The sequence below is a fragment of the Leucoraja erinacea genome, chromosome 4 (genome assembly GCF_028641065.1).
Source record: "Leucoraja erinacea ecotype New England chromosome 4, Leri_hhj_1, whole genome shotgun sequence".
Classification (NCBI taxonomy): Eukaryota; Metazoa; Chordata; class Chondrichthyes; order Rajiformes; family Rajidae; genus Leucoraja; species Leucoraja erinaceus.
The window spans coordinates 34,191,738-34,217,542 of NC_073380.1; the positions used below are offsets into that span (position 1 = coordinate 34,191,738).

Genomic DNA, 25,805 nt, shown 5'->3' on the forward strand with positions numbered 1-25,805 from the left:
ACTAAGAAGCACAATACTCCAGTCTTTGTTCAGCAATAAGAGCGAGTTCTTGACCTTTGTTAGCAACGCATTTCATTTGATGTGTTGTATGCAAATCTATTTTTACAGACACTGAACATGTATTGCAATATAAGAATTATATGCTGAACAAGTAGAAGTTTAATATCAATATCTAAAATCACCACAGGTACTCAAATCCCAAATTATTCCGCTGCTGATATATGAACTCTTTTTCACAATGATATGGAATGGGGCAACAATAGGCAGCGAGATAATCATTTTGCAAGCCGACCTTTCAATTCATATTTAAATGTAGAATTTATTGTGTACCATCCCACCCCGACATCAGCACACTGACAGACCAACAATAAGTTCACAAGACATCCAATAGAGTGAATCCATGTTAAGCAGTAGACATCATTAAATGGTCACTACAGCTATTGTTTTCACTAGCCACTGCATTGTGATATTCCTATTGTTAGATTGGTTTTGAGATTCAATGTCAAGAAGCACCAACTGGTTGCAAGAATTAGCTGGAATCGTGCCAGTTTCTTTCTTATTTCAAATACTGCTAAAGTGCTGGAAGTTTTATTATTATTTTTTTTTAAATTTCAACTAATTTGCCAATTAATTTTAAGCTACTTATATTCCCTCACAATAAAGAAAATCAGGATATTGTGAACGTCAACTAGTCAGGAAATTGTATTGTGGGGTTTGTGGCCCCAGAGCATCCCCAATACGTGTGCCCAATTAATAATTTGATGGAAGTGTAGCTTTTACAATATATTTTTTTTAAATGGCAAGGAAACTGTATGGAGCAGATAGATAGGATAAGTGCACAGAGGCTTTAACCCAGATATAGGGAATCAAGAAGCAGAGGACATAGGCTTAAGGCGAGAGGAAAATGATTTAATAAGAACCAGAGGGCCAACTTTTTTTTTCACATACGGTGGTGAGTATTTGGAGTGAGCCACCACTGGTTGCAGGTACTATCACAACATTTAAAAGACATTTGGGCAGGTACATGGATAGGAAACTTTAGAAGGATATGGGCGTATCACAGGCAGGTGGGACCAGTGTAGATGGGGCATCTTGATCGGCTTGGCCAGTTGGGCTGAAAGGCATGTTTCCATGTTATATGATCCTATGACTGCTTAGGCTTTTGGCCTGCCCACAAATTTATTTATCTACATCTAGTGACTATGTACACTTCAGGGTTTTAAATATTTATTTTAGACCTCCAAACTCCAAGAAGGCTTCTCCAGTCTATCCACATAACCAAAGTCCATCTTCCGTGGAAACTTCCATAAGTGTCTTCTGTATCCTCTCCAAAGCCATTTCATCTGTTCCAACTTGCTACCCTCAGGTTGTGGCCAAGCTAGTCTTATACAAGTATAGTCTTATATAGTCTTAGATAAGGCCTACTCAAACATCAAGAAGGGGTTTAGAGCCACACCACTACCACACTTAGGCCAGTCGGATCACCTATCCATTCACTTAACACCAGCATACACCCCCCTCAGGAGAAAAGCTCAACCCACCACCAGGACTGTTAAAACTTGGCCTGAAGGAGCTTCCTCACAGCTACAGGACTGCTTTGAAAGGACAAACTGGGACATTTTTGGAAATCAGGACTGGGAGGAGTACACATCCACGGTACTCTTTTACATCCAGAACTGTGTTGACAACGTCACCGTCGACAAACTCATCCGGGTGAACCCCAACAAGAAGCTGTGGATGACAAAAGAGGTCCAAATTCTCCTCAAGGACCGCAACTTCAGGTCTGGCGACAGAGCCCTGTACAGCGCTGCTAGTGCCAACCTGAAGAAAGGCATCAGGGATGCCAAAGCGGCCCACAAGAGGAAGATAGAGGACCACTTTAACAACAACGATCCACGGCGGGTGTGGCAGGGCATCCAGCACATCACCAACTACAAGCCCAGCAACAGCACGACGGCCGACGGCGACGCCTCACTGGCAGAGGAGCTGAACTGCTTCTTTGCTCGCTTCGAGGCAGAACCAGAAGAGTTTGTCACCATTCTCCCACCAGCCCCTAACAACAACAACTACACCCTCACTGTGCAGGAGCATGAAGTGAGGCGGGTGCTCAGGGCGGTGAACCCGAGGAAGGCTGCCGGCCCGGATGGCGTGACAGGAAGGGTTCTGAAGGAATGTGCAGGCCAGCTCTCCGAGGTCTTCACGAAAATCTTCAATCTGTCCCTGTCCAAATCCATCATCCCACCGTGCCTGAAGTCTGCCACAATCATCCCACTACCAAAAAAGCCTGTTATCAGCGGCCTTAACGACTAATGACCGGTCGCTCTCACACCAGTCATCATGAAGCGTTTCGAGAGGCTGGTCCAGCAGCACATCAAAGCCAGCCTCCCGCCCACCTTCGATCCACACCAGTTTGCCTACAGAGCAAATAGGTCCACTGAGGATGCCATCGCCACTGCTCTTCACACTGCACTGACCCACCTCGAACACCAGGGGAGCTATGTGTGGATGCTTTTCATTGACTTTAGCTCCGCCTTTAATACCATCATCCCCAGCAGACTGGTCACAAAACTCATGGATTTAGGACTCTCCCAACCCATCTGCCTCTGGATCAAGGACTTTCTGTCTAACCGCCCCCAGACCGGGCCATCACCTCTCCACCCCCATCACACTCAGCACCGGCTCCCCACAGAGCTGTGTGTTGAGCCCCCTCCTCTACGCCCTCTACACCCACGATTGTGCCCCCGCCCACTCCACCAACACCATCGTCAAGTTTGCGGACGACACGACTGTGGTTGGACGCATCTCAGGAGGAGATGAGACAGCCTACAGGGAGGAAGTCCAAAGACTGGCAGCGTGGTGTTCAGACAACAACCTCATCCTAAATACCACAAAAACAAAGGAAATTATCATAGACTTCCGTAAGAACAGTGCAGCCCCCAAACCCCTATTCATCAATGGGGACTGTGTGGAAAGGGTCTCAGACTTCAGATTCCTGGGCACACAAATTACGGAGGATCTCTCGTGGACTACAAACACCACCACAGCAGTCAAGAAGGCCCAGCAGCGACTCTACTTTCTGAGGATCCTCAGGAAAAACAACCTGGAGGAGAAGCTGCTGGTGTCCTTCTACCGCTGCTCCATCGAGAGTGTGCTGGCGTACTGTATAACCACATGGTATGCCAGCTGCTCTGCAGCGGACAGGAGAGCCCTTCAAAGGGTCATCAACACCACACAAAAAATCACTGGCTGCCCACTGCCTTCCCTGAAGGACATCTTCAGCTCTCGCTGCCTTGGCAGGGCAGCCAACATCCTAAAGGACCCTTCCCACCCTGGACACAACCTGTTCCACCTGCTGCCCTCTGGCAGACGGTACAGGTCTTTCAAAACTCACACAAACAGACTCAGAGATCGCTTCTACCCCATAGCCATACGTGAACTTAACAATGCAAAATAAGAAATAACACTCACATTCAACTGAATGGTTCTACCTCAGCTGCTATTGTTATTTATCTGTAATTTTTTTTTAATATGTATATATTTTTACCTTTTCTTATATATTTAAAATAGCTCTTGTGAATCGCACCGTGGGATTGACTTTTAAATTTTGTTGTACCATGTGCAATGACAATAAAGAGATTCATTCATATGAAGGTTCATCATTACTCTCTTTCTCTTATATTCTTAATAAAAAAATCAGGTGGCCTTTTGCCTTTTAATTAGTTTCTCAACCTGTCCTGCCATTTTCAATGAGTTGTGCACACATAATCCCAGTTGTCTCTGTTCTTGCATTCCTTTTTAGAATTGTACCCGCCATTTCAGTATACATTACATCTTATTCTTTGTATAAAACACGTCTTCTGATTTGTCAGTTTTAAATTCATTCGTCACCTATTCATCCATTCTACTTGCCCTTCTATATCTCCATAAAGTGTAGGAAGGAACTGCAGATGCAGATACCAAAGATGAACATAAAGTGCTGGAGCAACTCAGTGAGTGAGGCAGTATCTCTGGAGAAAAGGAGCAGGTGACGTTTCGAGCAGACCACCTTCTTCAGATGGGCTTAATATCTCTAAAGGGCCTGTCCCACTGTACGAGGTAATTCAAGAGTTCTCCCGAGTTTTCCTCTGATTCGAACTCAGAGAATGTCCGTAGCGGGTCCATAGAAGTTTGTGGATGTCCCGTAGCGGCTCGTACGAATAACAGTGGGTACTCGGGGAATTCCAGTAAACTTGTGACATTTTTTCAACACTGTGAAAAATGTTCACGAGTAAAAAAAATACTCGTGATGAAAAAAAACATTTGTTGCTTTTTACTTGTACGAGCTGCTACGGGACATCCACGAACTCCTACGGACCTGCTGCGGACATTCTCCGAGTTCGAATCAGGGGAAAACTCGGGGGAACTCTTGAATTACCTCGTACAGTGGGACAGGCCCTTTCGTCTATGATGTCCCTCCTTGTAGTTCCATGCTTCCAAGTTCCGAGTCATCTGAAGATAAGGAAATTGTGGATTGTGTACCCAAGTCTGAGTTGAGTGCATTGAGAAACCAAACGAGATAGAGATGCAGATGCAGCATGGAAACAGGCCCTTTGGCCCACCGTCCATGCCAAACATCGGACATCCATTCACACAAGTTCTATGTTATCCGACTCTCCCAATCTCTACACACTAGGGGCAATTTACAGAAGACAATTAACAATACACCTGTCATCTTTGGGATATGGGAGAAAACTGAAGTACCCAGAGGAAACCCACACAGTCACAGAGAGAACATGCAAACTCTGCACAGACAACACCCAAGATCAAGATCGAACCCAGGTCTTTAGCGCTGTTTGGCAGCAAATCTACTAGCTGCAACAGCGTGCTGATCTGCTCTGTTTCCTCCTACTTACTCTTGAGGCAACTGCAGCTCCTTTTATTTTATGGTCTAAATTTGATGACTAATCCATTAAATGGTATCTTGTCAAATATAAAAAGTAGCAAATCACCTTTATTTCCCGCTCTGTTTCTTAATTAGCAAATCCATGCTAGCTTAGTCCAATCAATCCTACTGCTGTCAAAGTAATTACTAATTGTGTTGCTGGTTATTTTTTTCAAGAATTACAATAATCAAGATTACACTGGCTCATCTGTGGTTTCTCTGTGTAAAGGTACACAGTTCTCTTTGAACAAGTTAACACTTACAATTTCCCAGTTATCGGGGACCCAACCTCACCAAATCTACAAATACCAAGTCCTCTGAAATTCCCTCCGCAGTCTCAAGTGTGTCACATGTGGACCAGGCAATTTATCCACCTTAAATTCAGCCAGCCTCTTTGCTCCAAGAATCTATAGGTCAACCGGGAATCTGAATTACTTTGTTGTTTGCTGAGACTCCTATCACATCTGATAAAGTATACATTTAGAACCAAAACCATGACCTTTGATCCACGAGTACATTTTTAGCTGTGACTAGTGGTGTGCCTCAGAGTTCGATACTGGGCCCCATTACTGTTTGTCATCTACATCAATGATTTGGATGAGAACATGCAGGGCAAGATTGGCAAGTTAGTGGTTTTGCAGATAGTGAAAATGGGTGTGAAAGATTGCAGCAGGATCTGGATCGATTGGCCAGGCGGGCGGAGGAATGGTTGATGGAATTGAATACAGAAAAGTGTGAGGTGTCGTATTTTGGGATGTCAAACAAGGGCAGGACCTACACAGTAAATGGTAGGCCTCTGGGTAGTGTTGTAGAGCAGAGGGATCTAGGAGTACAGGTGCATGGTTCCTTGAAGGTCGAGTCACGGGTAGACAAGATGGTCAAAAAGGCTTTTGGTATTTTGGCCTTCATCAGTCAGCATATTGCATAAAGAAGTTAGGAGGACATGTTGCAGTTGTATAAGAATTTGGCGAGACCGCATTTAGAATATTGTGTTCAGTTCTGGGCACCATGTTATAGGAAAGATATTGCCAAGCTTTAAAGGGTTCAGAAAAGATTTATGAGGATATTGCCAGGACTAGAGAGTGTGAGCTATAGGGAGAGGTTGAGTAGGCTGGGTCTCTATTCCATGGAGCGCAGGAGGATGAGGGGAGATCTTATAGAGGTATACAAAATCATGAGAGGAATAGATTGGGTAGATGCACAGAGTCTTTTGCCCCAAGTAGGGGAATCGAGGACCAGAGGTGTTCAAGGTGAAGGGGAAAAGATTTAATAGGAATCCGAGGGGTAACTTTTTTACACAAAGGGTGGTGGGTGTATGGAACAAGCTGCCAGTTGAGGCTGGGACTATCCCATCATTTAAGAAACAATTAGAAAGCTACATGGATGGGACAGGTTTGGAGGGATATAGAATAAGCACAGGCAAGTGGGACTAGTGCTGATGGAACACTGTTGGCGAGTTGGGCCGAAGGGCCTGTTTCCACACTGTATCACTCTGACTCTTTCTCTTCAGCCCCACTCGTCTGCTTACAACCTTGTTCTGTTCACATACGGAAGGCAGTAAAATGTACAAGAATACTTCTGGATTCCCTTTTATGCCTGCTGCCAACCTTTACTCATGTTTTCCCTTTGCTTCTCTTATTTCCTTTATTCCATCCTCTGAACTTCCTGTAATCAGCCTGGTTCTCACTTGTGCAAACAACTTGGCATCTATTACATGCCCATTCTGCTGCCATCTTTTTGTTCCTCTGAGGAATTCTAGCTTTAGTTTCTCTACCATTCATCCTTATGCAAATGTACCACGAATTGTACCTGAAACTCCTCCAGTTTGAAAGCTTCCCATTCTTCAAAAAGGTTTTGCCTGCCAAGCTTTGAGTCCAGCATATCTAGGCCAGATCTGTTCTTTCATTTCATTGAAATTGGCCAGACATCAATTGAATTTTTGTTACCTTGGAGCTGTCTATTCCTTTTCCACAGCGATGCTAAATCTTATTGTATTATGCTCGCTGTTTTCGAGACGTCACATATTAATACTCCATGCACTTTGCCTGCCTCATTTCTTACAATCAAGTCTTGCCATATTGCTTTCCTCAGTGTACCTGAAACAAATTGATCAAATAAAGTTCTTTGAACATACCTTGGAAATTTCACACCAATTTTATTGCCATTCCTGCCTAGTTTTGGAAAGTTGAAGTCCCGCATAATCACTATTCCATGGCTTTTACACCCCTCTGAAATATCCTTGCAATATTGCTCCTTGGTATCCTCACCACTTCCTTTAAGTCAGGTCCTGTTATGACCATTATAACAATCGGTTAATTCCACTTGGAGCTCAACCACCTTGTTTAATATGCTTTTTGCATTACACATGCACTGTTAACTATCTAAAGCGTAGTTTGTACTTTTCTCATTTTGTCAAGGTTCTACTGCAGTTGTACAGGGTCTTGGTGAGACCACACCTGGAGTATTGTGTACAGATAGATGTGGCCCTTGTGGCTAAAGGGATCAGGGGGTATGGAGAGAAGGCTACTGAGTTGGTGATTCTTTTACTTCTTGTCCAGTGTTATTTCTCTCTTCTGATTGCAGCTTTTTGTTATCCACATTCCAAAGCCCCCCCACCCCCGGTTCTGTGAGAGCACTGGTCCCAGCCCAGCAAGGTGCAATCAGTCTAGTCAGTAAAGGTTATATTTTCTCAGAACTGGTCTCAGTCCTCCAGTAATCTAAATCACTCTTCCTTGACCTCTCTCTCAAGCCACACTATTCTTCCTTTCCTGTCTTGTCTTTGCCTAGTCTTGGCACAAAGAGTAATTCAGAAATTATTACCTTCTAGTTTCTGCTTCTGCATTTCTTTCCTAACTGCTTAAAGATATCTCTGGAGGACATCATCCTCTTTTCTATGCACATTAATTGTACATTGACTATGACCTCCAGCTGTTCATGTCTTGAATTTGGTGCAGTTTCTCAAGGCTATCTTTATCCTCATCTTCAGGGAGCCAACATACAGGATGAGAATCATAACTGCAACCACAAAAACAGGCAGTGAAGAAAGCGAATGGTATGTTGGCATTCATAGCAAAAGGATTTGTGTATAGGAGCAGGGAGGTTCTACTGCAGTTGTACAGGGTCTTGGTGAGACCACACCTGGAGTATTGTGTACAGTTTTGGTCTCCCAATCTGAGGAAAGACATTCGTGCCATAGAGGGAGTACAGAGAAGGTTCACCAGACTGATTCCTGGGATGGCAGGACTTTCATATGAAGAAAGACTGGATAGACTCGGCTTGTACCTGCTAGAATTTAGAAGATTGAGGGGGGAATCTTATAGAAACTTACAAAATTCTTAAGGGGTTTGACAGGTTAGAAGCAGGGAGATTATTCCCAATTTTGGGGAAGTCCAGAACAAGGGGTCACAGTTTAAGGATAAGGGGGAAGTCTTTTAGGACCGAGATGAGAAAATCATGTTTTACACAGAGAGTGGCGAATCTGCGGAATTTTCTGCCACAGAAGGTAGTTGATGCCAGTTCATTGGCTATATTTAAGAGGGAGTTAGATGTGGCCCTTGTGGCTAAAAGGATCAAGGGGTATGGAGAGAAGGCTACCGAGTTGGATGATCAGCCATGATCATATTGAATGGCAGTACAGGCTCGAAGGGCCGAATGGCCTACTCCTGCACCTATTTTCTATGTTTCTATTTTTCTATGCTGTTCTTTTAACTACAGAACATGGGAAAGAGGGTAGGTATTCATACTGGAGGAAAACAGAAGAAGAGCTCCACAAGGATTAATCCTAAGAATAATTAGATTCATTATTTGTGGTAAAGGTTTGCCTTGGACACAGGTTACACGACACAAAATTTGCAAACTATACCAAATTGAGATGTTCGCTAATGCTGAGGAGGAATGCAAAATATTACAAGAAGATATTGGACGACTTAGGATGGCTAAGTTTCAAATGAATTTTTTGTTATTTACTCTGGATCTTCTCATGAGCCCAAAGGCTGAAAAGAAACCAAACATCTCCACAACAATTCAGCCGAACCCAAACAATATATATGAAATCATCTATTCAGAATATATAGAAATACAAAGGAAAAAAGGAAACGGAGTAGACAAAAATGCTGGAGAAACTCAGTGGGTGAGGCAGCATCTATGGAGAGAAGGAAATAGGCAATGTTTCGCGTCGAAACCTTTTTTCAGAAACGTTGCCTATTTCCTTCGCTCCATAGATGCTGCCTCACCCCCTGGGTTTCTCCAGCATTTTTGTCAACCTTCTATTTTCCAGCATCTGCAGTTACTTCTTAAACAAGGAAACTAAGCAAGTTGTTTTACTGTTTAACCTTGTATTTATAACCAAAGATTGTCTTCTAAAAAAATGTGATGAAATTAATTGTGATTAGAAAGCTTCTCGGCAGAATTTACCCTTCAGGCAGTTTGATTCAATCAAACTATAGTCAAAATCAGTTGGCTGCTTCAGCAGTCATATCTTTGAGCTTGCTCATATAGGAACATTGCTGTTTATAAATGCATATGTACTAACTGAAATGCTGCACTTCAATCTGCCTTCATTATGACATCCAGCAAAGTTAAAGGATTCAGGACCAATAGAATTTTCAATCAACAGAAATCTATAAAAGCTGAAGTGCCAACATCAACAACAGTTTTAGGATAACTTCTTATGAAAGATCAATGCACGATAGCAAAGACAACAATCAGTACAGATTTTAATAGGATATTTTTGTTTAATGTGCCAACAATAATATTAGTAATCTGAACAGGCTGTGCATTGAAATCTAGAGTATAGCAACTTCCAAAGTGCAGTCACACCAAGTAGACAGTGAATATTATGTTTCTAACATAGATATTAAATAATTCTGAAACAATTCAAGCACATTGATACTTTTTTTTTTCTATTCAATTTTCCATTCACATGCTGAGTGACTATAGCAAGCAAATCAAAACACTAACTAAGTGTATCAATCTAAACAACATAGATTAGCCCTAACCAAATATCATAATGTCCAAAAAATTTAGATCTGTTGATTTATTATAATTTATGCAGTGGAAATCCAGAAACAACATGAGAAAATGTGTTGAGAATCCATAAGCTCAGAAGACCTTATTGTTGGCACTCATAGAAGACAATTTCAAAAACAAGAACAAAAGTGAAAGAAATGTGTTTGCTTTACAGTTTCTTTCTCTGCATTAAGTCCCCTTTGATTTAACTTTTGCTGAGATGTTTTTCCAAATGATGACACTTGCACTCAGGGCAAAAGATCAGAAGCAGTGAAGGAACAGTTAGATTAGTAGTCTTATTTTCAATTTCTGTACAAGCTGGTAATGACAAAATCTATTTAAATTAAATTGCACGCACTTGTGCATCATTTGCATTCTATTTTAATCAATTGCAATTAGGTTGCTCAACTATTACTAATCAGTTCTTTTTTTCAAATCACAATGATCACATCCATCACTTCTTCGCCTACAATTAGTGCAAGGGGTTTGCTCTGATTGTGAAAGTAGTCACACCTGTGAGGAGATTGGTGTCCTCCTGTCAGCCAGCCAGTAGTGCAGCTGTTTTTGGCAATGGTAGAACATTGAAAATGGATACCATCAAGATAATATTCCCATCACATAACTTAGTAAAATACAGCACCCAAACAGGCCCTTCAGTCTACAATGTCTATGCCAAACATGGTGCCAACACAAACCAATCTTATCTGCCTGCACATGATCCATATCCCCTCATTCTTGTATATCCATGTGCCCATCTAAAAGCCTCTTAAACATCAATAGTATCGGACTCCAACACCACCCCTGGCAACACGTTCCAGGCAATGTAAGAAAAAGTTCCCCCACACATCTCCTTTAAAAGTTATCCCTCTCATGCTAAAGTTATGCCCTCTAGTTTGTGACATTTCCACCCTGGGAAAAATGTTCTGGCAGCCTGCCTATCCATGCCATCTATCAAGTAACATACTATAAATGAAAGGATGTTAAGGTGTACAGAAGACAGAAACTTCCATTTTGGACAGTACGAAGAATTTCCTAAATGGTTAACCAACATATGTGACACTGAGGAAAATTGAGCGGGAGTGTGTCGATGATCAGCCCGCTGATAATGGAAACCAATTAGTTACACTGTTCCTTTGACGGGAATGAGTATAGACGGGACTGAGTTCGACCTAATGATCAAAGATGGAAACGGTGCGAGAATGAGCTGGATTGCGAGTCGACCCTCCCCAAACTCTTCACTCCCTGAAACCTCAGCCCAGCCCAGGATGATCAAGCTGCCACTCAGTGCTCCCTTGGTGCTGTCCAGGTTTGGTTCTTGGTTAGTGCTGTAGCCTCACTCACTCAGCCCGAGTAAACCGATCGGGTGTGGAAATTATAAGACATAAAGAGTTATTTTAAAACAAATCTTTCGAATTGGATCTGTTGGAAAGGGAGGGTTGACAGAAACGATGTAGTTAATAACGTTGACCCAAAGCTTCGGCCTTTGAGTCCTGCACGCCATCCTGTAACACCAGCCTGACCACTCATTTCAGATGTTGCTGGATTGCTAATCTGGTCTAGTGGGTAGTTTGGTCTGGAAATGATTCACTTCTCATCCTTTACCAGAAGCCGAGATAACCGAGCCAAAAACAAAGGATAAACGATTTCTAATGTCAAGGGTATATCATCTCTTTCTTGAATATTTATTCACAAAATAAAAGCCTATATATAATCTGAGCGTCAAACTGACTACCAGGGAAGAACATTGAAAAGGCATGGTGTACTTTAGGTCTGAATATCCCAGGTGCAAAATGCATTGGCAGGACGACACCTGCTCACACCAGCAGGCGTTCAGCGGGCAATCGCTGCCTTTGTCAGCTGCATTATCCATCCGGTGCGGATTCATTTTATTCTCCCAACAGCCAGATGCTCCCCCTCTTATAGAAAGATCAATACATATGTGAGCAGCCCGCGCCTCGCAGGGTATTTACCCAAACCCTGTCATTTCGTTCTATCTCGCGGTGTCCTAAAACTCGCTTGCTGCCGAGAACTACTAGTTTGTTCTGGTGCTCGGTGTTTTGCTGATGTGCGCCGTCAAACATGAACCAGCGAGCGCACAGAAATAGATCCACAGCATAGTTTAGACCAGAGCGCACACACACACACACTGTCGCACCAAACCGGTCCCTACAACACAATGCGTGTCGAAAAGATATGTATCTAGTAAATCTAAGAGAAATTTGACGAGGAAGTTTGCCTTATTTATTGACAGCATTCTTAAAAAAACAATTAGTTGGATGTGGTGGGACAAGCGGCTGCTGGCAATAAGCCGCAAGGCCAACATTCAGTCGCCTCCTCCCCCCCGGCCAATCCTAGGCTCTCGGTCGCCTTGTATCGGAAGGGGCACTCGAGCCAGTGAACCAGTATCTATTTTCCTTCGCGATATTGCTGTATAGTTTCCCAGTCATTGGCGGCAGTCTGGTGATTTTGAGGGGGGTGAAGTCGGGAAAGAGATTACAAGAACCATTTGATATCATTTTAAAAAAAAATAGTTGCACTACAGCAAAACGCACAAACTGAACTGTCAGCGCCGCTCAAAGCACCAGTGGCGAAAACAAAAGGAGTAACAAACAGGCATGATTTTTGTAAATCCATCTTCACACCACACAGACAACAACCCGGCAAAGCGCAATTCAACACAACAAAGAGATGGTAGGATAGCGAGACCAAACCAAGGGCAGTCGCTGAATGATATTTGGTTTACGAGGCATTAGATTGCTAACGAACCACACTGGGAACTAGGTGTACGTACTGTCATTTTTAGCTTTAAGTTGATGTGCTCCAACACGCACACATCGTATTATATCAAACATATTAACCATGACATGCTGACTCTACTGTGCAGGCAATAAATATTGACATAGATTGAAGCAAACAACCGCATGTATTATGTCTTGCCACTGATTAAATCTAAAAGTAGGCAACTCCCTTCAAACGTCCCACGGCGTTTTTCTAAGCAATGGGCACACACGGTCCAAACACAATGGGTCGGGGTGGAATACTCACCAGCTGCAAAGTGCAGAGGAAAATTAAAGTACAGCGACCTGTGCAGCAACCCATTCCAACCGGAGGAAAAGTCTTGCGGGAAGAATTTGAAAGGGGTTCTTCTTGCACCTTCTGTACAGCAATCAGAGGGTCTGATCAGCAGAGTCTGGTGTGAGCTGTCACTCCATATACACGCTGCAAATAATGGGAAGCAGGCAGGGAGAAGGCTGGTACAATCCAACAACACTGGGATCGTTGCGGCTGAGAGGACTCGAGTCCCTCCTTGTACGACTGGGAAGCCCGATCCGCTCGCTTGCCGGGGAAGACAACTATGAAACGGGAAGATGGGATGGCCGGGGTTTATGGGCTGGGTCAAAGAAAGTTGAATTGAGTTGGTGGGTTTTTCCTGAAACGTAACTCGTCAGGACGCTCTGGGCGGGGCTGCCGTTTCCTTTAAAAACATTATTAATTGTGGGGGTGTGGGGAAGGGGAGGGGGAACCGGAGGGTTTAGTGTAAGATACAGAATTGCAAAGAGGGCAGTTGTAGTTTGTATTGGGCGGGAACGGTGCCCAGAGATTGGGCATGATCGGGAATTTCAAGGAACTGGGCGATAAAAGCGGAGCGGGTGAGAATTCGCGCTGAGACAGGTTGTGATGCGAGGGTCCCGTTGATAATCTGGGGTGTTTGGGTGCTAGGTCGCAATTGGGTGCTAGGTAATGTGTAAGAATAATGGGCTGCTGTAAATTGGCACCAGCTCTCTATTCAAGCGCCAATTAGTTCAGCACCACACGGGTAAATTCGGATACGACAATAAAAACAGAAAATCCTTGCTTCCAGAATCGTCTGGTTGATAGCGGTGAGCTAGAGACAGAAAATAAGAGGGGATTGTGTTAAATCAATGAAGTGCAAGTCATAAGAGGTGTTGAAACATAAAATTAAAAATATGTAGGATAGACACAAAAGGCTGGAGTAACTCAGCGGATCAGACAGCATCTCTGGAGAAAAATAATAGGTGACGCTTCGGGTCGAGACCCTTCAAACCGAGTCAGGGGAAAGGGAAACGAGAGAAAAAAGAAGGTACATAGAACAAATTAATGTATATACATGGAACCACACATATATCCCGGAAACACCTAGTGCATTGGCAGTCTGTAGAAGGAGAATAACGAGTTACTGTTACAAATAGATATAGTTACAGCAGAACTGGCCAGTTCCGTGGCAAATGGGAAAGGAGTCATCTGAACGTGTTGAATTCGATATAGTTCCAAAGACTGCAACATGCCTGGATAAAAGAGTCAAGTCAAGATTTGTTTATTGTCATATGCACAAGAACAGTGAGGTAAGACAGGGCCGGATTTAGATGAAGAGAGGCCCTAAGCTGTTCCACTTGTGAGGCCTCTCCCAATCCCCCACCCCTACGACTAGAGGAAGATGGTCCACCAGATTGACACCGATTTGCAGGGGAGTGTGGCCAATGAAATAAGGGGCTGGAAAGCTGCGCTTATTTATTTATTTGTTTATTTATTGCCAGTGCTAGTGTCGAGTTATTGGCTTAAAACACTATTATTCTGAAATGGAAGGCAAGGAAAATTACTGAAGGGTTGTTTAGAGACTACAGTGCGTTGTAACATCATATGTAAGAAAGGCATATGACAGTGTCAAAAATATTATACACCTTGCTGGGCTGTCATTTAATTTTTTTTTCTATGTTGTCAGCAGGGCAAACTTGGCAGCTTATTAAGTTGCCAAATAACACATGGCCGTCCGAAGGGCGGGGGTGCGTTGGGTGCGACCGCACCCCCCATTGTGCTATTTTTCAGCTTGGCCAGCAAAAGCCTTTCAACGGTCTTCATGACTACAGTGCGACAAGCCCGTAGTCAGGCTGTGAGTGGTTGTGACTGAGGTCATGCTGTGAGTGGGTGTGAAGTGTTCAAGAAGGAACTGCAGATGCTGGAAGATCGAAGGTACACAAAAATGCTGGAGAAACTCAGCGGGTGCAGCAGCATCTATGGAGCGAAGGAAATAGGCGATGTTTCGGGCCGAAACCCTTCCTCAGACTGATGGGGGGTGGGGGGGGGGAAAGGAAGGAAAAAGGGAGGAGGAGGATGTGAAGTGTTGGTTGGGGTGGGAAAGGGTCCACTCTTTTCATGCTGGAGTCTTGCCTTAAGTAGGTGTGAAGTGGTGAATGGGAAGGAGATGGTGCAGGGTTCATTCTTTGCAGACTGGGGTCTGGCTGTGTTTGTTGGGAAGGGGTACCAGGGTTACGTTTCTGATTTTCAAACCTGCAGTAAAACTAATTCAGGTCATTCGTCAGCTGACCACTTCACACCTACTTAAGGCAAGACTCCAGTAGGCGTGAGGAGGAGGAGGATGTGAAGTGTTGGTTGGGGTGGGAAAGGGTCCACTCTTTTCATGCTGGAGTCTTGCCTTAAGTAGGTGTGAAGTGGTGAATGGGAAGGAGATGGTGCAGGGTTCATTCTTTGCAGACTGGGGTCTGGCTGTGTTTGTTGGGAAGGGGTACCAGGGTTACGTTTCTGATTTTCAAACCTGCAGTAAAACTAATTCAGGTCGTTCGTCAGCTGACGATTGTCCAAAGAACGGGGGGCTTTCCTCTTATAGCTGGTGATTTCTTGCATGCCCTTCCAAACTGAAGAAGATTCATTAGATGAGAACTTGCTTCTCAACTTCTCAGAGTACCTTTCCTTGGCAGCTCTGATTCCTCTTCTCAGCTCTTTATCGATTAGGCTATCTTTTAACTCTTTAACGATTACGCTATCGGCTTGACGCATATTTGCCCCCAGCACTCCCCCCGATCTCGAAATTGATATGTTACATCTGTATATAATGATCCCATTAAAATGTGTGTTTATGTCACAAACTATGGAATTCATATTTTTCAGTATTGTTATCTAGGAAACGAAAGCAGTTCCAATTGTTTGATATTATTTGATATTGTTTAATATTATTCATATGGAGGAGAAAATATAATAGCTCTAAAACGTACCTTAATTTTGCAATCTCACTCAAGATAATCCCCCTTTCCCTCTCCCCTCCCCCATCTCTCTCTCCTCTCCCTTCTCCTCTCTCTCCCCTCCCCCCCCCCTCTCACATCCCCCCTCTTTCTTGATGATGCGGGGGGGGGCAGGGGGGAAGAAGGTGGCTTGGGCCCAGCGGGGGTGGCGGGGGCCCAGCGGGGGTCAGTTGGGGTGGCGTGGGGGTGGAGTGGGCCCCACGGGGGTCAGCTGGGGTGGCGTGGGCCCAGCAGGGGTGGCGTGGGCCCAGCAGGGGTGGCGTGGGCCCAGCAGGGTGGCGTAGACCTAGTGGGGGTCAGCGAGGGGGACATGGACCCAGCGGGGGGTGGCATGGACCCAGCGGGGGTCAGCGAGGGTGGCATGGACCCAGCAGCGGAGCTGGCGTGGCCCAGCGGGGGTGTCAGTGGGGGGGGGAGTGGGCCCCGCGGGGTGTGTCAGCTGGGGGGTGGTGTGGGCCCTGCGGGGTGGTGTAGACCTAGTGGGGGTCAGCGGGGGTGGCATGAGCCCTGCGGGGGTGGTGCGGGGGGAAGATGGCTTGAGCCCCGGCGGCAGGGGGAGGCGAGGGGAGCGGGCTCCGCCGCAGCGGCGTCTAGTGTTGGGGTTACAGCCGTTGGGTTCAGATCCAGCAACTCCTGCCCGGCGACGAGAGAAGAGAGAACTGGCAGTTTCCAAAGTGGAAACGTTGATTTTCATTTTATTTATTTATTTATTTATTTATTCATTTATTTATTTTTTGGTGATTTTTTTCTTAGGGGGGGATAAAGGGGGGTGCGGTCGCACCCAACGCACCCCCCCTTCGACAAATGCGATAATGTGCTTGGACGAAGTGCATAGTTACCAGTCGGAATTATGTTCAATGAAGCATTCACATATTATTTCTGCTTCAAATAAAGTCACAAACTAAACATATTCGCCAATCAAGACATGATATATATACCACAATGATATGCAGCAAAATTATAATACAGTATCTCAACTCTTTTTACACATTGCAATTAATGCAATTTCTATTATTTCTTTACACTTCCAAACAAAAATGTGGTTGGATTATTCAGCGTATGATCAACCTCGGTGAGACCAAGCGCAGGCTTGGTGATCAATTCACACACATCTTCCCATCTCCTTCCCCTGTCGGCTTTCCGCAGAGACCACTCCCTCTGTAACTCCCTGATCAATTCATCCCTTCCCATCCAAGCCACCCCTCTCCTGGCACTTTCCCTTGCAACCGCAGGAAATGCTACACTTGTCACTTTACCTCCCCCCTTGACTCTATTCAAGGACCCACGCAGTCTTTCCAGGTGCGGCAGAGGTTCACCTGCACCTCCTCCAACCTCATCTATTGCATCCACTGCTCTAGGTGTCACCTGCTCTACATCGGTGAGACCAAGCGTAGGCTTGGCGATCGCTTCGCCCAACACCTCCGCTCGGTCCTCAATAACCAACCTGATCTCCCGGTGGCTCAGCACTTCAACTCCTCCTCCCATTCCAAATGTGACCTTTCTGTCCTGGGCCTCCTCCATGGCCAGAATGAGGCTCACTGTAAATTGGAGGAACAGCACCTCGTATTTCGCTTGGGCAGTTTGCACCCCAGCGGTATGAACATTGACTTCTTCAATTTCAGGTAATCCATGCTTTCTCCTCCCCTTCCCAGCTCTCCCTCAGCCCACTGTTTCCACCTCTTCCTTTCTTCTTCCCATCCCCCCCACCCTCACATCGGTCTGAAGATGGGTCTCAACGAAAGACCGCCTATTTCCTTCGCTCCATAGATGCTGCCTCACCCGCTGAGTTTCTCCAGCATTTTTGTCTACCCATTCACACAAGTTCTGCAGTGGGTCAAGGTTCTTGACGAGGTAGGAGTTGATATGCGCCATAATCAACCTCTCAAAGCACTTCATCACCACAGACGTTAGTGCCACTGGTCGATAGTCATTGAGGCACGGCACCTTGCTCTGCTTGGGCACCGGTATTATTGATGCCCTTTTAAAGCAGGTGGGAACCTCAGACCTCAGACGTAAAAGGTGGAAAATGTCCGTAAAAACTCTAGCCAGTTGGTCCGCATAGGTTTTAGAACACGACTGGATATACCATCAGGTCCAGGTGCTTTCCGAGAGTTCACCCCCCTGAAGGATCTACTGACGTTGGCCTCTGTGACTGTGACTGAAAAACCATCACGGCGAATGGGGGCTCAGGAAGGCACATCAGTGTTCTCCCTATCAAAGCGTGCGTTAAAGGCATTGAGCTCGTCAGGGAGTGATGCTTCGCTGACATTTGAGCTGCCTCCTGATTTCGCCTTGTAGGAGGTGATAGCATTCAAGCACCGCCACAGTTGCTGAACATCCGTCTCATTATATATATATATATATATATATATATATATATATATATATATATATATATATATATATATATATAGTACACAAGGTAGTGAAAAGGACAGCAAAAACAAGCCACTAGCCCTAAACACGATTAGAAAACAAGAGGTGGTCCATTGTTGAGGCCCAAGAGCCGTTGGAGTGGTCACTGAGGGAGGGGCTACGCCAGAGCGGTAGGCTTAAAATCCGAGTGCGGGGCTTGTTTCTTACAAAGGCCCACGAGCCATTGGAGCAGTCGCAGAGGGAGGAACCCAATGCTGTAACGTTCCAACGTTCCATTCGCATTTCAAAACAAGTGGGCTTGAGGAAGCCGCTGATTGGTGGAAGCAGACAAGAGGGAGCAGCTGATTGGGAGTCAGATCCCTGCTGATTGTATTGTAGCAGTTTGTATTGTATTGTATTGTACTTTGTATTGTATCCTAGGTAAGAGGGGAGTATAAGTGCCAGGGCAGTTTACTGTTATGGATGTCAGATGTGGGAGGTCAAGGAATCTGATAGCCTTCCAGACGTCCACATCTGCGCCAGGTGTGTCGAGATGGGGTTCCTAAGGGACCATATTAGGAACCTGGAGCAGCAGCTCAATGACCTCCGTCTGGTCAGGGAGAGCGAGGAATTGAGAGGAGTTACAGAGAGGTGGTCACTCCAAGACCACAGGAGGCAGGCAAGTGGGTCACGGTTAGGAGACGCAAGGGGCAGAGGCAGGGACTAGAGAGTACCCCAGTGGCTGTACACCGTGACAATAAGTACTCCTGTTTGAGTACTGTTGGGGGGGTCAGCCTACCTGAGGGTAGAAACAGTGGCCAGGCCTCCGGTACAGAGACCGGCCCTGTTACTCAGAAGGGTAAGGAAAAGAAGAGGGGGCCGTACTAATATGGGACTCTATAGTTAGGGGGTCAGATAGGCGATTCTGTGGATGCAGTCTGGAGACCCAGATGGTAGTTTGCCTCCCTGGTGCCAGGGTTTGGGATGTGTCTGAACGTGTCCAAGATATCCTGAAATGGGAGGGAGAGGAGCCCGAGGTCGTGGTACATATAGGTGCCAATGACATAGGTAGAAAAAGAGAAGAGGTACTGAAAGGAAAATTTAGGGAGTTAGGAGGAGAGTTAAGGAGAACGACCGCAAAGGTAACAATCTTGGGATTACTGCCTGTGTCACGTGACAGTGAGAGTAAGAATGGAGTGAGGAGGAGGATAAATGCGTGGCTGAAGGACTGGTGCAGAGGGCAGGGATTCAAGTTTCTGGATCATTGGGACTTCTTTTGTGGAAGGTGGGACCTGTACAAAAAGGACGGGTTGCACTTGAACCCGAGGGGGACCAATATCCTGGTGGGGAGATTTGCAAAGGCTACTGCAGAGACTTTAAACTAGAACGGTTGGGTGGAGTGACTCAAATAGAGAAAGCTAGTAGACAGTGTGTGAGGCAGGAGGCAGAGAAGGGAAGCACTCAGACCCAACATGTAGGGGGGAAAATAGAAAAAAATAATAAACAGAGAATAAGAGGTGGTGGGGTTCATACATGTGTGAGCAGAGAGACAGAGGGGTGTAAAATGAGGGTAGAAGAAATAGGTAACAAGGTGAAAAGTAAAAGTGGCAGGCAGACAAATCCAGGGCAAAAATCTAAAAGGGCAACTTTTCAACATAATTGTATAAGGGGTAAGAGCATTGTAAAACCAAGCCTGAAGGCTTTGAGTCTCAATGCAAGGAGCATTCGTAATAAGGTGGATGAGTTGAATGTGCAGATAGCTATTAATGATTATGATATAGTTGAGATCACGGACACATGGCTCCAGGATGACCAAAGCTGGGAGCTCAACATCCAGGGATATTCAATATTCAGGAGGGATAGACAGAAAGGAAAAGGTGGGGTGGCATTGCTGGTTAGAGAGGAAATTAACGCAATGGAAAGGAAGGACATTAGCTTGGAGGGTGTGGAATCGATATGGGTAGAGCTGCGAAACACAATAGGGCAGAAAACGCTGGTGGGTGTTGTGTACAGGCCACCTAACAGTAGTAGTGGAGTCGGGGATGGCATCAAACAGGAAATTAGAAATGTGTGCAACAAAGGTAAAAGAGTTATAATGGGTGACTGTATAATCTGCATATATATTGAGTGAATCAAATTGGCAGGGGTGCTGAGGAAGAGGATTTCTTGGAATGTATGCAGGATAGTTTTCTAAACCAACATGTAGAGGAACCAACGAGAGAGCAGGCTATTCTAGACTGGGTATTGATTAATGATGAAGGGTTAGTTAGCAGTTTTGTTGTGCGTGACCCCTTGGGCAAGAGTGACCATAATATGGTAGAGTTCTTCATTAGGATGGAGAGTGACATAGTTAATTCAGAAACAATGGCTCTGAACTTAAAGAAAGGTAACCTTGAGGGTATGTGACGTGAATTGGCCAAGATTGACTGGCAATTAATTCTTAAAGGGTTGACGGAGGATATGCAATGGAAGGCATTTAAAGACTGCATGGATGAACTACAACAATTGTTCATCCCAGTTTGGCAAAAGAATAAATCGGGGAAGGTAGTGCATCAGTAGATAACAAGGGAAATCAGGGATAGTATCAAAACAAAAGATGAAGTGTATAAATTAGCCAGAAAAAGCAGCCTACCAGAGGACTGGAAGAAATTCAGTCCAGCAGAGGAGGACAAAGGGCTTAATTTGGAAAGGGAAAATAGATTATGAAACAAAACTGGCAGGGAACATAAAAACTGACTGCAAAAGGTTTTATAGATATGTGAAGAGAAAGAGATTAGTTCAAATAAATGTAGGTCCCTTGCAGTCAGAAACGGGTGAATTGATCATGGGGAACAAGGACATGGCAGCCCAATTGAATAACTACTTTGGTTCAGTTTTCACTAAGGAAGACATAAATAATCTGCCAGAAATAGCAGGGGACTGAGGGTCAAATGAGATGGAGGAATTGAGTGAAATCCAGGTTAGCCGGGAAGTGGTGTTAGGTAAATTGAATGGATTGAAGGCCGATAAACCCCCAGGGCTGGATAGGCCGCATCCCAGAGTACTTAAGGAAGTAGCCCCAGAAATAGTGGATGCATTAGTGATAATTTTTTGAAACTCTTTAGATTCTGGAGTAGTTCCTGAGGATTGGAGGGTAGCTAACGTAACCCCACTTTTTAAAAAGGGAGGGAGAGAGAAAACGGGGAATTACAGACTAGTTAGTCTAACATCGGTAGTGGGGAAACTACTAGAGTCAGTTATTAAAGATGGGATAGCAGCACATTTGGAAAATGGTGAAATCATTGGACAAAGTCACCATGGATATACAAAAGGTAAATCATGTCTGACGAATCTTATAGAATTTTTCGAGAATGTAACTAGTAGAGTGGATAAGGGAGAACCAGTGGATGTGTTATATCTGGACTTTCAGAAGGCTTTTGACAAGGTCCCACATAAAAGATTAGTATACAAACTTCAAGCACACGGTATTGGGGGTTCAGTATTGATCTGGATAGAGAACTGGCTAGCAAACAGGAAGCAAAGAGTAGGAGTAAACAAGTCCTTTTTAGAATGGCAGGCAATGACTAGTGGGGTACCGCAAGGCTCAGTGCTGGGACCCCAGCTATTTACAATATATATTAATGATTTGGACGAGGAAATTGTACAGGGTATTGGTGAGACCACACCTGGAGTATTGTGTACAGTTTTGGTCTCCAAATCTGAGGAAAGACATTCTTGCCATAGAGGGAGTACAGAGAAGGTTCACCAGACTGATTCCGGGGATGTCAGGACTTTCATATGAAGAAAGACTGGATAGACTCGGCTTGTACTCGCTAGAATTTAGAAGATTGAGGGGGATCTTATCGAAACTTACAAAATTCTTAAGGGGTTGGACAGGCTAGATGCAGGAAGATTGTTTCCGATTTTGGGGAAGTCCAGAACAAGGGGTGGCACAGATGCAGGATAATGTGGAAATAAATTAGGACCGAGATGAGAAAAACATTTTTTCACAGGCACTCTGGCTCTCAACCACAGAAGGTAGTTGAGGCCAGACTATTGGCTATCTTTAAGATGGTGTTCGATTAAAAGGAAAAGGGAGGTATGGAGAGAAGGCAGATACGAGACTGGGTGTGGATGAGCAGCCATGGAATACACCGAAGGGCCGATTGGCCTACTAGGCACCTATTTTCAGGTGCTATGCACGCAATTTAGGATGATGAATAGCAGAAGAGGGCATGTTGAGGTGGAGATCATTGAGATAAATGCCATTCTGAGGGTATAGGAGCTTTTGAGGGAGGTTCTACTGCCCATTATGTACAGGGTATTGAGTGACTGCAACACCTGGCATTATTGTGTGTTGGAATTGGTCTCCAAATCTGAGGAAAACACATTCTTGCCATAGAGGGAGTACAGAGAAGGTTCACCAGACTGATTCCGGGGATGTCAGGACTTTCATATGAAGAAAGACTGGATAGACTCGGCTTGTACTCGCTAGAATTTAGAAGATTGAGGGGGGATCTTATCGAAACGTACAAAATTCTTAAGGGGTTGGACAGGCTAGATGCAGGAAGATTGTTCCCGATTTTGGGGAAGTCCAGAACAAGGGGTCACAGCTTAAGGATAAGGGGGATATCTTTTAGGACCGAGATGAGAAAAACATTTTTCACACAGAGAGTGGTGAATCTCTGGAACTCTCTACCACAGAAGGTAGTTGAGGCCAGTTCATTGGCTATATTTAAGAGGGAGTTCAATGTGGCCCTTGTAGCTAAATGGATCAGGGGGTATGGAGAGAAGGCAGGTACAGGATACTGAGTTGGATAAGCAGCCATGATCATATTGAATGGCGGTGCAGGCTCGAAGGGCTGAATGGCCTACTCCTGCACCTATTTTCTATGTTTCTATGTTAAGATTAGGATGATGGTAATAGCCAGAAGAGGGCATGTCCCTGATGGTGGAGATCATTGATGATAGATGCCACCTTCTTGAGGGTTGCTGCTTTTGAGGGTGGAGAGCAGTGTGCCCATTATGGACAGGGCTGAGTGCCTGCAACATCTTGCATTCCTGTGCGTTGGAATTGCCATGCAAGGTCATGATGCAAACATTAATGATACCTTCTACAATGTATCTGTAGAAATAGGTTTAAGTATTTGATGACATGCCAAATCTCTTTAAACCTCTAGGTAAGTGGAGAGGCTGGTTCACCATCTTCAGGGTTACATCTCTATGCTAGACCCAAGACAGGTCACTTGAGATGTTAATGCCTGAGACTTTGAAGCTGCTAACTCTCTCCAATGCAGACCCACCAATGGAAATTGGCCCATGGTCTCCCAACTTCCATTTCATGAAATCAATTATTAGTATCTTTGTTATGTTGATGTTTAATAAGAGGTCTGTTGGTGCAGCACCACTCAACTAGGTGTTACATCTCTGTCCTATGCGAGAATTATATCTACTATAAATTCAAATTCACACATGCACTGACTACACCGCCCAACACGGACTTCCATCTGTATATATGTATATATGTATGTAGCGCCGCAGAATTTGTGCACCTATTCCCCCCCCCCCCCCCATCTCCCTTCTGTTTTTTGTTTTTTCTTCCTGTTTCTTGTTTTTTGTGCTAAATTGTATGTATGCACTGAGTACGAGCAGCTTTCAGTTTCACTGTACATGTATAGTGACAATAAATGGCATATCTATATCTATGCACTGATTCATCACCACCCATGATTCAGCCAACAACAACGGAGTCATAGTGGAATTTGTAGGTGGTATTTGAGCTGTGCTTTGTCACATAGCTGTGGTGTAAAGAGAGTAGGGCAAAGGAATAGACACACAAAACTTGAGGTGAAGTATAGTTGATGGTCAGTGAGGAGGAGATGTTGTTATTGATTCTCACTGATTGAAGTCTGCTGATGAGCAAGTCAAGGATACAATTTCAAAGGGGTGTATAGAGGTCCAGGTCTTGGAGCTTGGTAAAGGGTTTGGAGGCACAGATTGTGTTGAACACTAAGCTGGAGCCTGTCATCCAGATGGTTCTAAGCAGAGTGGAGAGATTGTGAAATAACACCAGTTGGTGAACTGTTGTGGCGATAGGCAAATTGAAGTGGATCTTGATCATTTCTGAGACAGAAATTGATTTGTACTCTAACTAACCTCTCAGAGCATTTCACTACAGTGGATGAAAGTACTATTGGATGGTAGTCAATGAGGTATGTATGGTATGATAGATGCCTCTTTGAAGAAAGTAAGAATGTCAGCCCTCAGAAACAAGAGATTGTTCATCAGTTACATTGGAAAGTGGAGAAGGACACAGACAATTATATCAGATTATGTGTGTTGGAAAATTAAGTGACAGACAAGTAGAAGCTCACAGTAAATTTTCAGACTGAATAGAATCATACTGCAAAATTGGCAGTACACTTTTGATTTTTCATAAGAGAGCAGGAAACAAAGCTGACAACACACTGGATAAAGAGGTGGCAATGAGGCCTGAGTAGGCCTGATGAACTTAGCTACACAATACAATATATTGCAGTCTTGGGAAGAGCAGCTGCCATACCGAGCGGCGATGATCCCAATTGGATGATATCAGTGGTGTGGAAATTGAAAAGAGTCGCTGCAGACGTGCTGATGTAAATTCCCAAAGATGTACGTTTGGTTGGGTGTGTAGGAAGGAACTGTAAATGCTGGTTTAAACTGAAGATAACACAAAATGTTGGAGTAACTCGGCGGGCCAGGCAGCATCACTGTAGAGAAGGAATGGGTGATGTTTTGGGTCGAGACCCTTCTTCAAATTGATCAGTCTGAAGAAGGGTCTCAACCCGAAACATCACCCATTCCTTCTCTCCAGAGATGCTGCCTGTCCCGCTGAGTTAAAATAGACAATAGGTGCAGGAGTAGGCCATTCAGCCCTTCAAGCCAGCACCACCATTCAATGTGATCATGGCTGATCATCCACAATCGGTACCCGGTTCCTGCCTTCTCCCCATATCGACTTTGCTATCTTCAAGAGCCCTATCTAGCTCTCTCTTGAAAGTATCCAGAGAACTAGACTCCACCGCACTGTGAGGCAGAGAATTCCCCAGACTCACAACTCTCTGTTACAGCAGCATTTTGTGTCCACCTTTGATTGGGAGGATGTTAGTGCGGCTAAGTGGGAAGTCATTCACTGTGAATAAATTCAGCCAAATGAAGGAAAATAGTCTGTGATGAGGGAAATGTTGGGCATCCATTTGAGGAAGAAATGAAAGGCACTCACACTCTCTTAATAAGAGGTGCAGGCAACTGGAAACGTAAGGTGCCAGAAGGCATTAGAGGTTTCATTACAGTCTCAAACTGGGGGCTTCCAAGGACGGTGAAGGGGAAGAGAGATTTGGAGATGTATTAGATTTCAAAAGCTGTTGAAATGTATGATATTCGATGCCCGATATAAGGGAAGAAAGACTCCTACAGCACAAAATGCAGCAGAGCGAAAAGGAAATGGC

At 44.7% G+C, this 25,805-nt stretch overlaps 1 protein-coding gene across 3 annotated transcripts in view; it reads right to left on the reverse strand.

The window, feature by feature from the left end:
- The window catches only part of LOC129696263 (sodium/potassium-transporting ATPase subunit beta-1-interacting protein 3), a 415,153-nt gene extending 401,815 nt beyond the window's left edge, over window positions 1-13,338 (reverse strand). For 2 of the 3 annotated variants that reach the window (XM_055633991.1, XM_055633992.1), the window contains exon 1: window positions 12,974-13,336. In XM_055633991.1, coding sequence (XP_055489966.1) covers window positions 12,974-13,027 — 54 coding nt within the window. In that variant the 5' untranslated portion in view covers window positions 13,028-13,336. Of the gene's footprint in view, window positions 1-12,973 lie in introns of all 3 variants that reach the window. The other variant, XM_055633990.1, reaches the window with a different exon arrangement.
- Window positions 13,339-25,805: the final 12,467 nt, after the last annotated feature.